The sequence below is a fragment of the Barbus barbus genome, assembly GCF_936440315.1.
Source record: "Barbus barbus genome assembly, chromosome: 5".
NCBI classification, from domain to species: Eukaryota; Metazoa; Chordata; class Actinopteri; order Cypriniformes; family Cyprinidae; genus Barbus; species Barbus barbus.
In genome coordinates, this window is record NC_136733.1 from 8,130,380 (window position 1) to 8,145,531 (window position 15,152).

The 15,152-nt window shown below is 39.3% G+C and overlaps 1 protein-coding gene across 3 annotated transcripts in view; it reads right to left on the reverse strand.

The window, feature by feature from the left end:
- Window positions 1-293: 293 nt before the first annotated feature.
- The window catches only part of LOC306870001 (FSD1-like protein), a 36,881-nt gene continuing 22,022 nt past the window's right edge, over window positions 294-15,152 (reverse strand). For 2 of the 3 annotated variants that reach the window (XM_079417010.1, XM_079417008.1), the window contains exons 7-13: window positions 12,921-13,130; window positions 12,736-12,834; window positions 12,169-12,298; window positions 8,290-8,387; window positions 3,736-3,987; window positions 2,938-3,026; window positions 294-1,328 (exon numbers count right to left, since the gene is read on the reverse strand). In XM_079417010.1, the coding sequence (XP_079273136.1) occupies window positions 1,143-1,328; window positions 2,938-3,026; window positions 3,736-3,987; window positions 8,290-8,387; window positions 12,169-12,298; window positions 12,736-12,834; window positions 12,921-13,130 (1,064 nt within the window). In that variant the 3' untranslated portion in view covers window positions 294-1,142. Of the gene's footprint in view, window positions 1,329-2,937; window positions 3,027-3,735; window positions 3,988-8,289; window positions 8,388-9,802; window positions 9,839-12,168; window positions 12,299-12,735; window positions 12,835-12,920; window positions 13,131-15,152 lie in introns of all 3 variants that reach the window. The other variant, XM_079417009.1, reaches the window with a different exon arrangement.

The window sequence follows — 15,152 nt, forward strand, 5'->3', positions numbered from 1 at the left end:
GGCACTTTTCATGCATTTCTATGGTATCCGCAAATAGTGACTGACTTTCGCAAAACGTCGAAAGATATTCAGTGAAGTCAAGGCTATAATGTTATTGGTTTATGCCTCATAAGCGAGAGAGCCGCGGAGGTTGGTATCTTCTTGCATAGTAAGAGCTCTGGCTTTTCTTCTTAGGGTTAAATACATCTTCTTTAAAAATTTTAGCGATTCACTATTAACTTGTCACATACTGAACTCTTCGTGATTGTTTATTCGTTTTTCCTTTAATTATTGTAACGGGGTGTCACATTTTTGTTAATTAATTTGCCTGTGATCCACTTTATTGCTGTTTCGGGATTACAACACCAGATGGTGCCAGAGGCAGAAAAAGTCAACATTGAGTCAAACAGAACTCTTTGGTGAGCTTTAATGTTTGGATTTAAGCTCATTATAAGGATTGTTACATAAAAACAGACGGGGGTTTGATTATTACTACTTTCTGCACAAACGCTTGACAAACTCTTAACCCTATTAAAAACAAAAAGACCTAAAATGACTTAAAAATCAGCATAAAGCAGGAAGACACATTTATATGACAAAACTGTACAGCCCACATCCAAAATGATCCAGATATAATAGTTTATGACCATGAGGGGACATTAAAAGCAGCTTTTATCATTTTTACACTTGTGCAAAGTTTTCCAGTTTCAAAATCATCAGCTGAAGGATAATCTACAGAGTTCAATATCAGTAAGAGTACAGTTAATGTAAAAAAGAAAATACCACAGAAAGGATTTAACACACACACACACTACACGAAACGAAACTAAAATAATATGAGAATCAACTAGTGAAGGACAAACAACTCAAAAAAGCATGTCATCATTCAAACTAAAATTAGTAAAGAAAGTGCACTCAACTACTCCCTGATAAAGCGACTAGCTTTCCTGATGCAAACATCTCCTGATGAAAGCAAGTGTCTGTCAAAGAGAACGAGGCCTCTCTTCATAGGAACGTGAAGGGAAACGTCTCTCCAAATTCTGCCAGTCAAAGCTGCAGCGATGATCTCTTTGTCCTGGAAGTCTACATGCCTCGGTCTTCGGAAGTGTCCAGTTTTCAGAATGGTTTCCTGATTCGTTTTTCAGGTGTTTTGGGAAATCGGGTCACGGCATTAGGGAACTGTCTACTGAAGGCAGTTTATCGTAGAAGCAGATATCACAGGCTACTGAGGGGTCCTGCTGAGATATACTGCTGTTCGATCCTCCCAGACCATTTTCTGTCTTCTGGAAGCTTCTTACTGCACTGGGTATCTGCAGGCCTGTAGACAGAGTCAGACCGCCACACCACACCTGAAATACAAACACAGGCGTTCAGGACACTCAGCCAGTCTTCGTTTAGCAGACACTTTATAAATGAAAATTTACTGAAAATCTAATCACCCTTTGGCCATCCAATATGTAGATAAGTTTGTTTCTTCATCAGAAATGTAGAGCACTTGCTCACCAATGGATCCTCTGCAGTGAATGGGTGCCGTCAGAATGAGAGTCCAAACAGCTCAAAACAATCCACACCACTCCAGTACATCAACATCTTGTGAAGCCAAAAGCTGCATGGTTGTATTAAAGAAATCCATCATTAGGGCATTTTAACTAAAATATGAGTACATAATCTATAATAATGCTCTCTCCGGTGAAAAAGTTCATCTCCTGTTGTCCTCTCACATCAAAATAGAGCTACATGTTTGGTGTTTGACCTGTTCATATTTCTCTCCTGATTCAGATGGGATGACTTTTTAGCTGGAGGAAGCGTTATCATGGATTACGGACTCATATTTTAGCTGAAAGCAATGGTTTAAAGTTAAAAACACCTTGATGGACGGCTTTTCACAAGATGTTGAATTATGTAATTGAGTGGTGTGGATTATTGTGATGTTTTTATCAGCTGTTTGGGCTCTCATTCTGACGGCACCCATTCACTGCAGAGGATCCATTGGTGAGCAAGTGATGTAATACTACATTTCTCCAAATCTGTTCCCAGGTAGAAACAGGCCATCCAAGGTGTAGATGAGTTTGAGGAAGAGTACATTTTCAGCAAATTCCATTTTTGGGTGAACTATTCCTTTAATATCATTTATAATTTATAAAACACCCCATAAAACACCCCTTATAAAGTTTGAACGTCACTATTAGTACATAAGGCTAGATATTTAACCACAAAGCCACATTTTTTGTCACTTATTCATTTATAATGTTTAATCATTTATTAATTTGTCATTTAATGAAGTGATCCTGTTGAGTGAGTGATTTAATTAATCATTCATAAAGACAGTCACTACTGGTCTAACAAATGCCTTTTGGGAGTCAAAACCACATTTAAATGTAAGAGTGAAGCCCTTAAATTATCATTCAGTTTGTTTAGGTATTTAGTGCTGTGAAGAGGAATCTTTAATCTTTTGACAAAGAAACATTAGCAACAATCAAACAACCAAAGATGTATTATGTCTGGCAATTACCAAAGTACCACACTACCACTACTATAGTTATAAAACAGCTGCAGTAACGCTTTATTTTTCTCTACAGTGTCTTTGTTATACATGTTAAATGTACTTACAGTAAATTATGCGTAATTAACTCTAAACCAAACCCTAATCCTATAGTAATAATGACATGCCTTCACTAAATTGTAAATCATAATTTTCAGTGCATCATTTATTTATTTTTTATCATTAGCTTTGAGATGAAGTGGTGTTAATATTTCAGCACATGACTATTACAAGCTTATCCTATTACAAACCTACTATTTGTAAACAATCAACACTCACTTATAGTGTTTTTCATTTTTCCCTGTTGCCTGATTCTATTGCATAATCTTTTTTTATACATGAAAATTGGAGCATGGTTTTGCATTAGAATAACCCATATTTGCATGTGTAAATAAAATGTTTGTACTCTAACTCACCATGAAAGCTGGCACAACAGGTTGGGTGAACCTCACTTTAAAAGTATGAAGCAATTGTTTGTTTTCAGCATTATAGAAGGAAAGTTGGCCTGAAAAAAAAAAAAAATGAAGCTATTAATAAATAGCAGCAGTCACATTTACTTGCTGCAGTTATTCAGGTAGTGCATGGACCAGCTCACAAGAAAAGCATGAATGGAAATGGCAGAAACTCAATCTGTAGGTATCTGATTGCACATGGGAGAAACCCGAGGGTGGGCTATAATGTTCCCTATAGAAGACTATGTCAGATAAAATGGAGCATGACATGAACATACAACACTTAAGCTACCCATAATAACAAAAGACATGGATAACAGAAACAAGGAATCAAGTGTGAGCTACTGAATCAATTTAATCTGACAAAAAATTTATATATACAGTGTTTGACCCTGTAAAGCCTGACATATGAAAAAATAGTCCGATTTTTATTTTAAATGGAACAATTTCTTGAAATTAATCCAACAAAAACAGTTTGTGAAAATACGTAAAATTGTAAAATGTTTACTTTATAAAAAAAGATGTCAAAGCAAAAAAGGTGGACATTTTTACGATTATACTAAAAGGCCTTATACTTGCCAAAAAATTACAAACTTTCAATCAGACGACAGAAGGTATGTAGTAGATTGTGTACAAAAGGATTTCCGGCAAAACTTTGATCATATTGATCATTCAGAGGCCTTAGAAATATGCCATCAAATATGATAAAATAAAAAAGTGCTATACAGATATTCCCAATTTAGATCAGATTTTGTTCATTACCCCGATCAAAGTCACAGTAGACTCCTATGCTGTCTGGTACCGTGACGTCCAGATTCTTTGCTTTGTTGTTGTGTTTGGCCGCAAATGAGTTCTGCAGCCAGTTGTTGACGTGGATACACCAGGTGGTGTTGGTCTTCCCCAACTGGTCAAATTTCCCAAGGTTTCTGTAGGCCAAACCGACACTGTAGGACTTACAGTCTTTCTGAGGCTTCACTTCCCAGTAATGCTGGCCAGACTCAATACTGGTGTCACCTAAACATGCATACAAACACATAAGTTTAATTAAAACAGTCTTCAATTTATTACAATGTCAATAAAGTGCCATTATTCCAGCAACCACTGTTGTGTGGATGTGTAGTATTTGTTGGTTATAACTTAAAGGGATAGTTCACCCAAAAATTAAAGTTTGATTGTTTATCTGCTTAGTGCTTACCCCAAGGACATCCAAGATGTAGGTGACTTTGTTTCTTCAGTAGAACACAAACGAAGATTTTTAACTCAAACCGTTGCAGTTTGTCAGTCATATAATGTCAGTCAATGGTACTCATTGCTTTGAGAGAAAAAAAAAACATACACAGACAAAACCAAATTAAACCCTGTCCATTGACACTATCTACAATCCCAATCAGGAGTCTCAATGGTCAATTTGAGAGATAGGTGGCAGTAATGCACTTATAAGTCTGCAATCCGCCGTAAAGCAAGAAGAAGAAGAAGAGGGGTCACGCGCCAGCTGTTGTGTACGCGCTCAGGACAGTTGGACCGTGCGGCGGATCAGAAGTAAAAAACAATATAAATACTGTTCAGTTTCTTGCACAGACCGATTGTTTCGTGTCTTTAGACCTCAATGTATCGCCATGAGCCGCAGGGTTTAATTTGGTTTTGTCTAAGTATGTTTTTTTTTTCTCTCAAAGCCGTGAGTACCATTGACTGAGATTATATGACTGACAGACTGCAACAGTTAAAAATCTTTGTTTGTGCTCTATAGAAGAAAAAGTCCCCTACATCTTGAATGCCCTTGGGGTAAGCAGATAAACATCAAATTTTCATTTTTGGGTGAACTTTCCTTTAGCTTTAGTTTATACAATACAGTGTGCTTTAGAGTAGCTTCACCATAAATATCAGTGTTAATGTTCATTAATTAATTACCATTAATTATCAAATGAATTCAACTTGCCTTGTAAAGCAGCTCTATAGAAGACAAGAGTTTCATTATTCAGCTCCATTCAGTTCAGTGTTTCAAAACTCTCAATATTGCAAAATGTCTATTAATGATGAAACAACTTCCATTTCCTCTACACAGCAGCTCTACCGAAGACAATAATGTCATAATTCAGATCAGTTATTAAAAGCTGAATAATGACACCATTGTCTTCTGTAGAGCTGCTTATATCTGAATTAATCTAATTTCATAATTTGATGAACTAATCTGAATTGAGCATTAATTGACTTCAGTTGAATAATGGCAAACTTGTCTTTCTAGAGCTGAAATTGTATTTGTTTCATCACTGAAGAACTTCGCAAAATTCTTGCCTATTTTTGACACTGTTTTGAAACAATCTTCAACACCAAAGAGCCAACGCTGGCAGAGGTCAAGAACACGGTCAGGGCGGCACGGACTAGTGCAGCACCAGGGCCGAGTGGCGTGCCATACAAAGTGTATAAGCACTGCCCAAGACTTCTGCTGAGGCTGTGGAGAATCATCAGGGTAGTATGGCGAAGAGGCAGGGTAGCCAAGCAGTGGAGGCATGCCGAAGGTGTGTGGATACCAAAGGAGGAAAACGCAAGTGACAATCTCGCAGTTCCGTACCATCTCACTGCTTAGCGTAGAGGGCAAGATCTTCTTCAAGATCCTTGCCAATCGCATGACCGATTTCCTACTGTGGAATTCCTACATTGACACTAGCGTGCAGAAGGGAGGAGTTCCAGGCTTCCCAGGCTGCATTGAACACACTGGAGTGGTCACCCAGCTGATCCGAGAAGCCAGAGAGAACCGAGGAGATTTGTCAGTCATCTGGCTGGACCTGGCAAATACTTATGGATCAATTCCCCATAAGCTGGTGACAAAAGCCTTGACGATGCACCATGTTCCGCAGAAGATCACAGATCTCATACAGGACTATTACAGTAGTTTTAGTATGAGATTTACATCTGGATCTATAACATCAGCATGGCACCGCCTGGAAAAAGGCATCATCACTGGTTGCACCATATCAGTGACGCTGTTTGCCCTAGCGATGACCATGCTTGTCAAGGCGGCAGAAGTGGAGTGCAGAGGGCCTCTCTCCAGATCTGGCACTCGCCAACCGCCAATCAGAGCCTTTATGGATGACTTAACAGTCACAGCAACATCAGTGCCAGGGTGCCGCTGGCTCCTTAAAGGTCTGGAAAGGCTAACATCTTGGGCGAGAATGACATTCAAGCCAGCTAAATGCCGGTCCCTTGTGTTGAGGAAGGGGAGAGTTGAGGACAAATTCCGCTTCCATATGAACGGTCTCCAAATACCATCATTGACGGAGAAGCCGGTGAAGAGCTTGGGGAAGCTCTTTGACGCGACTTTGAGAGACACAGTAGCAATCCAGGCCATGCACGCAGAGCTGAAAACCTGGCTTGCAGCAGTGGACAGGGCAGGCCTCCCCGGGAAATTTAAAGCCTGGATATATCAGCATGGCATTCTGCCAAGGCTTTTGTGGCCACTGTTGATGTACCAGGTCCCAATAACAACGGTGGAGACCCTGGAGAGAAACATCAGCCAGTTCCTGCGCAGGTGGCTGGGCCTGCTGAAGAGCCTGAGCTGCATTGCCCTGTATGGGCACACCAACAAGCTCCAGCTCCCGTTCTCAGGCCTCACAGAGGAATTCAAAGTAACAAGAGCCAGGGAGGTGTTACTGTACAGAGATTCAGCCGACACCAGAGTCTCCTCTGCAAGCATAGAGGTCAGGACTGGAAGGAAGTGGAGGGCGCAGGAGGCAGTCCAGCAGGCAGAGGCAAGGTTGCGGCATGGTGTGCTAGTAGGGTCTGTGGCGGTTGGGCGAGCAGGTCTCGGCTGTCATAAAACGCCGCGCTATGACAGAGCGCAGGGGAGGGACAGACGGCAGATGATTCAGGGCGAGGTCCGAGCAGAGGTGGAAGAGGAGCGGCGCAGTAAAACGGTGGCTATGCGTCAGCAGGGAGCTTGGATCAATTGGGAACATGCACTGACTCGGAAAATCACCTGGTCAGAACTTTGGAGGTCAGAGCCAGCAAGACTCAAGTTTCTGATCCAGTCAGTGTATGATGTCCTACCGAGCCCAGCCAATCTGCATTGCTGGGGGCTAGCGGAAGCACCTTCCTGTCCTCTGTGCCCTGCAAGAGGGTCGCTGGAGCACATCTTGAGCTGCTGCCCGAAAGCACTGGGAGAGGGGAGGTACCGATGGCGCCATGACCAGGTGCTGAAGGCAGTAGCTGATACCATCTGTGCCGGAATTCAGCAAAGTAAGCACCAGCCCCTAGTAAGGCCAAATATTGTTTTCGTCAGGGCCGGGGAGAAGCCACAGGCACAGCCAAAGGTCCCAGCTGGTCTGTTATCCACAGAAGGTGGACCTGGGGAGGCAACTGAAGTTTCCAGACCACATCACCAGCACAACACTCAGGCCAGATATGGTCTTAACATCAGAGAGTACAAAGCAAGTGGTGCTACTGGAACTTACAGTCCCCTGGGAAGACAGGATTGAGGAAGCTTTTGAGCGGAAAAAGGCGAAGTATCTGGAACTGGTGGAGGATTGCAGGCGGAAGGGGTGGAGGGCCCGCTGTGAGCCAATTGAGGTTGGCTGCAGAGGATTCCCAGGACAGAGCCTGCACCGATCACTCAGGCTGCTTGGAATCAGAGGTGCTCAAGAAAGGAAAGCCACCAGAAACATCTGCGAGGCAGCGGAGAAAGCCTCTAGGTGGCTGTGGATCAAAAGGGGCGACGTATGGCTTGGTGTACTGCTTGGACACAAGTCGGGGTCTGATCATCCCCGGCTGGGTCGCTCAGGTGAGGGTGTCTGATGATCTAAGACCCGAAACACCCTGTGACCCTGGGTTCATTACTGAGGATGTGTCCAAGCTGCACCACTAAGGTGTTTCTTATAACTATTGTATAAAGTGCTATACAAAATGTGGCTTGACTTGACAATTTAGAGTCAATATTGATTCAATTTAGTTCAATAACAGTGTCAGTGTTGCAAAGTTCATTCATTATGAAACAAATTTGATTCAGCCAGTAAAGCAGCTCTACAGAAGACAATTGTCATTATCCAGCTCAAATTAGTTCAATGTTGTTTCAAAACAGTATCACTCATAAATTATGGAAACATCTTCAATTTCAACTACAAAGCAGCTCTACAGAGTACAATAGTGTCATTATTCAACTAAAATCCATTCAAGTTTTGTTCGCATCTGTTGTCAGTACCATCAAATCAATGGTATAACTGAATATTAATTGCCTTTTTAACCCCAACTTTTAAGAGACAGGGATAGTTTTCCCAAAATTGATGAATTGCATAGACACTAGGATTACTAAGGCTGTTTTGGTACCCAGTACTGTGTAGGACTCTCCAGTGAAGCGATCCCTGACTCCTCTCGGGGCAGGTGAGCGCGTCACTGATGTTCTTTTAGGAGATGGAGTTCCACTTCTGAAACCATCAGAGAAACACAGACAGTCACTACAAACACACTTGGGTTGAGTACAAAGATCAATCATCAAAACATGCGCAAACACAAACTCCAAGTCCCACAACACACAAAGAGCAAGAGGAAGAGAAGAATCTCTGTCAGTTAGTTATCAAACACAGCATGTCCCTGTTTGTGATGCCTACAGCCGATGGGGGTGGGAAAAGAACTATGAAAAATCTAATGGAGAAATTAATGGAAAAGTAGTACATAACGTTAGCCACAGCAGCACAAATGATGCAATGCTACTCAATACATTTATTGCAACAAAAAACACCAAAACTGCTATATGTCTTAATAATCGGAACACTACGAATTAGCTAGTATAGATCAATTAGGCAAGAAAACTACTGGCAATTGATTGTGTATTTTGTTGTGTACTTGATGTAGAATTCAACAAAGTGCATAAATAAGTGTATTATTATTTAACACAAAATAATTCTGAATTCTGAATATTATGAAAAGGAATGATTAAACCCTTTGTGCAGGGGTCATGATCTCCCCTCCTCCATTAGCCATATGTAAGATCCCGCATATTAGCATATGAACAGCTGGCCGGTGAAGGACGACCCACACATTGTAAATGATGGACATACCAGATGGTTTAGTTACAATACATGACTGGTGTAATTACATGCAAAATTTATGTTGTTCAGTGCACTTTGTTTGCCATAATGGAATGACTGATGAGAAAAGCATAAGAGCGGTGATTTGAGACGAAAGCTTACTCACCACGGTCATAAGGATGTGAGCATGGAAAAGCAACTTTTTATTTAGAATTAAGTTGATTAAATGTTGCAAAACGAATATTTAGGTCATCATTTGATAACATTTCTTTTAAACACAGTAAGAAGAAGGCAAGTTTTAAAGAGAGAAGAGATGGCAAAGACGTCAGGTACAGGTTGAGTTTTTGGTCAGAATCATTGTCAGAACTGATGATTCTATATAATATAATTCTATTTATATTCTATTGAAACTACTTTCAGTAACACTTACAGCCAGCACATGCAAAATCCATAAGAGCACTCAGTTTAGAAACACAGAAAAACCCCTCAGAAGAAGACATTTCATAAATAAGGATCACAAGTAAGATATTGAATTTAGAATAAAATTGAAGATGCATTTCCTTAAAACGATCAATAATTCATATTTTGTAAGCTTGGAACAAATATGTAAATTTCCTGAAAGATAACATGTAGATTAAAGTTATGCAGTGATCTGTAATCCTTTTTCATAAAACGCTTTGCGCAGATCTGTCTTTGTGAACACAATGCCCGTAGAGGAGCTGATCTAAAGGGCTCTAGGTAAGCTAGCAGTAGCGCTTGGTTTATTGTTGTCAGAAAGAGCTAAAGACCACTGCTAAGAGACACACGGTCACCTTGACATATTCTTCAGATTGGTGAAATGTGCACTGCTGATTGGTAGAAAAGGAAAAACAAGAGCAGGGAGTTATTAGGGATGCACTGATGTTAAAAAACTAATTATTTTATGTTATTGCCAATGCTACACTACTTTGTTGATATAATTTAAAACACTGCAAACTAAAATCAGTCATTTTAAATGCTAAAAGTGAATTTAGACATTACAATATTACAACCCGAATTCCGGAAATGTTGGGACGTTTTTTAAATTTGAATAAAATGAAAACCAAAAGAATTTCAAATTACATGAGCCAATATTTTATTCACAATAGAACAGGTAACATAACAAATGTTAACACTGAGAAATTTTACAATTGTATGCACAAAGTGAGTCTGAAAACAGTTGGGAGAGTGGCATGTTTACCATGGTGTAGCATCTCATCTACTTTTCAAAACAATTTGAAGACGTCTGGGCTAAGAGGTTATGAGTCTCTGGAGTATCGGTGTTGGAATTTGGTCCCATTCTTGCCAGATATAGGTTTCCAGCTGCTGAAGAGTTTGTGGTCGTCTTTGACGTATTTTTCATTTAATGATGCGCTAAATGTTCTCTATAGGTGAAAGATCTGGACTGCAGGCAGGACAATTCAGCACCCGGACTCTTCTACTATGAAGCCATGCTGTTGTAATAGCTGCAGTATGTGGTTTTGCATTGTCCTGCTGAAATACACAAGGCCTTCCCTGAAATAGACATCATCTGGAGGGGAGCATATGTATCGCTCAGCCCTAATTCATAGTGCCTTCCAAAACATGCAAGCTGCCCATACCGTATGGATTATGCACCCCCATACCATCAGAGATGCTGGCTTTTGAACTGAACACTGATGACACGCTGGAAGGTCTCCCTCCTCTTTAGCCCGGAGGACACGGCGTCGGTGATTTCCAACAAGAATGTCAAATTTGGAATCATCTGACCATAGAACACTTTTCCACATTGAAACAGTCCATTTTAAATGAGCCTTGGCCCACAGGACACGACGGCGCTTCTGGACCATGTTCACATATGGCTTCCTTTTTGCATGACATGCTTTAGTTGGCATCTGCAGATGGCACGGCGGATTGTGTTTACCGACAGTGGTTTCTGGAAGTATTCCTGGGCCCATTTAGTAATGTCAATGACAGAATCATGCCGATGAGTGATGCAGTGTCGTGTGAGGGCCCAAAGACCATGGGCATCCAAAAAGGTCTTCGGCCTTGTCCCTTACACACAGAGATTTCTCCAGTTTCTCTGAATCTTTTGATGATGTTATGCACTATAGATGATGAGATTTGCAAAGCCTTTGCAATTTGATGTTGAGGAACGTTGTTTTTCAAGTATTCCACAATCTTTTTAAGCACTCTTTCACAGATTGGAGAGTCTCTGCCCATCTTTACTTCTGAGAGACTCTGCCTTTCTAAGACATCCCTTTTATAGCTAACTATGTTACAGACCTAATGTCAGTTAACTTAATTAGTTGCTAGATGTTCTCCCAGGTGAATCTTTTCAAAATGTCTTGCTTTTTCACCCCTTTGTTCCCCCCATGCCAACTTTTTTGAGAACAGTAGCAGGCATCAAATTTGAAATGAGCTCATTTAGTGGATAACAGTGTAAAATTTATCTGTTTAAACATTTGCTATGTTCTCTATGTTCTATTGTGAATAAATGATTGGCTCATGTGATTTGAAAGTCTTTTAGTTGTCATTTTATTCAAATTTAAAAAAACTTTCCAACATTTCCGGAATTCAGGTTGTAAAATGTATGAAGCATATTTATTTTAGACTCATTTTAAATTAGCATAGAAAAAAAAGACATTATTTTTGTTTTCTTTGAACACAAAAAGTATTCTTGTAGCTTCATAACATTACGGTTGAACCACTGATAGCACATGGATTATTTTAACAATGTCCTTACTACCTTTCTGGGCCTTGAACTTGTCAGTTGTGTTGCTGTATATGGAGGTTCAGAAAGCTCTCGGATTTCATCAAAAATATTTTAATTTGTGTTTCAAAGATGAATGAAGGTCTTACGGGTTTGGAACGACATGAAGGTGAGTAATTAATGATAGAATTTGGGTGAACTATTCCTTTAACAATAACAACACATTCCAGATAGGGCCTTATACTAACTGATGTGTTGATTAATAAATGACTAACAGCCAAAGTACTAGCAGTACTAGAAAACCTCTGAAAACACACAAACCTGAAAAAACACACCAGGTTTCAGTGTGATGAAGCAGAAATGTTAAAACTATATTAAAATCTCATCAGAGAGTACAAGAACATGTATGTTTCATCCCATCCATGGCTGACTCAATGAAAGAATGATGCTGTATCTTAAATTTCTTACCTGCCCTTGTTCTCCTTCCCTTTGACTTTGCTGTCTACCCCTTTTCCTCCCTGAGGATCCCATTCCACGCTCCTGTCCTCCAGCTTCAGATTCAGATGAGATGACGTGGAGTCAAAGCCGAAGTTAAACGCTAACACAGAGAGGCACGACCATCAATATCACAGAAATACTAACAGGACAGTTCAATAACATATGTTTTTAGTAATAAAAAAAAATGGGGTTGGTAAGGTTGTGAAATAGTATTAAAATTTAAAACAACTGTTCTATTGTAATAAATGTTAAAATGTAATTTTTTTTCTGTGATCAAAGCAGAATTTTCAGCATCATTACTCCAGTCTTCTGTGTCACATTATCCTTCAGAAATAATTATAATATGCTGATTTGATGCTTAAGAAACATAACATAATAAATATAAAAATTTGTAACATAATAAATGTCTGTACTCTCACTTTTTATCAACTTAATGCATCCTTGATTTATAAAAGTATTAATTTCTATTAAAAATCTTTCTGACCACAAAAATTTTAATATATACACATGTACATATGATTTTGCATGCTTTAATACCTCTAGTTTCCAAGGTGACCGGATCTGAATAATCCCCTGCGGCTGCTTTGTTACATGCTCTTGCCCGGAAGTTCATGAATTTGGTGTCAAATCTTAACCCTGTCAAATGAAAAGAGCAATCAGATTTCCTAATGCACAAAAGTGGGAAATGTAACATATTTTGAGCAGAACAGTGCTGTCAGCACCTTGTAGGGTGTATTCAGTGGTCTTGATGTTGTCCACCACCTCCCAGCACTGCTCATCCTTCACACGCGGCAGACCCTCGTGGTTGGTTTTTCTGTACTCTAAGATGTAATGGTCAATCTTGCTGTCCTCCATCGGCATTCTCCAGGTTACGGTCACATCATTATCTATGACCAGACAGTCCCCGAGCACTATCTCTGGAGCTCTTGGCACTATGTGCAGAAGATCAGAACAGGGCATGTAGAATTTTGATTCACATTTATTACCTTGAAGGAGTCATATCATAAATGTTTTTGTCCACTTATTCATATACTGGCATACATATTTATGTCTTTGAGGTCCACTTAGGTTGTCTGCACCTGTAAGTTGTAAGTTTTTTGCACCCAATCAGTCAGATTTTAGTGTTTTATGACCAATTTCACCATTAAATAGGCAGTGTTTTATGCAGGGCTCAAAGAGTTGCAGTGCTCAAAACAAAAACAGCAATTCTCTACATTTACTTGTACACTGCCGGTTTACAGGCATTACAGGTAGGTAACATCTTATTGTCATTTATCCTGGTTTTTAACAACAGCTTGTATTTTACTTTCTCCTTATTACAACAAAGTGACTCAACAAATATGGGCAGTCATAATGCATGTTACAACTTCATTTAATTAGATTGTCTTTTTGAAAAAGGGAGGAATGCCTGAGATCAAAAAGCTACATTAAACTGTTTTAGAATATTTACAGACAGGAATGTGCAGAGATCTTTATAACTCAACAGCAAATTACTTAATGTACCCTTAATGTCCAAAAGTCTTAGATCCAAAACATTAGTTTTAAGAAGGTTATTTATTTTTTTATTTAGCTTGAAATGAAATTTGTTTTATTTTTTCCCCCAAGTTCTTTTCAATTTATTTTTAATTCCATTTTAATGGTTTAATTATAATTTAATAACCAAAAAGCATGTCTAATCAACAGTGTTGGCAAGGTTACTTTGGAAATGTAATAGGTTACAGATTACAAGTTACTCTATTTAAAATGTAATAAATAATGTAACTATTTCAATTACTTTGTTAAAGTAATGTAACTGATTACATTTGATTACTTTTCTGAATTAATAATGTTTTCAAATGTTAAAGGGTTAGTTCACCCCAAAATGAAAAAGCTGTCATTTATTACTCACCCTCATGTCGTTCCAAACCCGTAAGACCTTCGTTCATCTTTGGAACACAAATTAAGATGTTTTTGATGAAATCTGAGAGCTATCTGACCCTCCATAAACAGCAACGCAACTGAAATGTTCCCAGGTCCATAAACATAGTAAATACATCGGTAAAATGTATGTGTATGTATGTAAAGTGGCTCAACTTCAGTTTTGCGACGCAAAGAGAGTACCTAAGAACATATTTGACGTAATCAGCGTTGTTTACGTTCGGGGGGGACAGCGTGCGCATGAACGTAATCTGCGTATTAAGCGTTGTTTACATTTAGGAGAAAGCGTGCGTATGCATTGTGATACTCTCTAAAATGGCAGACGACGTAATTCAGGGGAGAAGAATGGTTGAGTAAATTATGTTATTTTTGTTTTCTTTGCGCAAAAAAAAAGTATTCTCTTTGCGTCGCAAAACTGAAGTTGAGCCACTGATGTCACATGGACTGTTTTACCGATGTATTTACTACGTTATGTGTTTTCCGAAGATGAACGAAGGTCAGAGCATATACAGAGAGTAGAGATATAGAGAGTAAAAATATACTCTGAAATCATGTCATGCATATGAGATTGTCTCGTATCCTAAATATCCTGTTAAAGATCCCTGTCCAAAGATAACATCCAGTCATAAATAACACCACTCTTCTCTTCTTCTAATGCAGCTACACTGTACAGTAACTCTGATCCTCTCTCCATGCTTCTCAGGTTGACTGGGGACAGATTTGAGTTTTATGCTTCTAAATGAACTCTGCTCAACCTATCCAGCAACAAAAAAAAAAAACACGCTGTCAGGTCACCAAGTATCAGAGCCAGAGGTGCCAGTAGTAGGTGACCCACTTTTAGCCCACATGCCCATCAACTAATAATAAAAAAGGATTTATTTGTATTAAAAACACAATTCTGTTATTGGCTATAATTCACTATAGTTTTATCAGCCTATAGCATTTCAGACAGGGAAAAGTGCCGTTTTTAAAAGGAAAAAGGCAGATGTGTGGAAAATGTGTGGTAAAACATATCAAAGTAAACTTCACATTTGAGT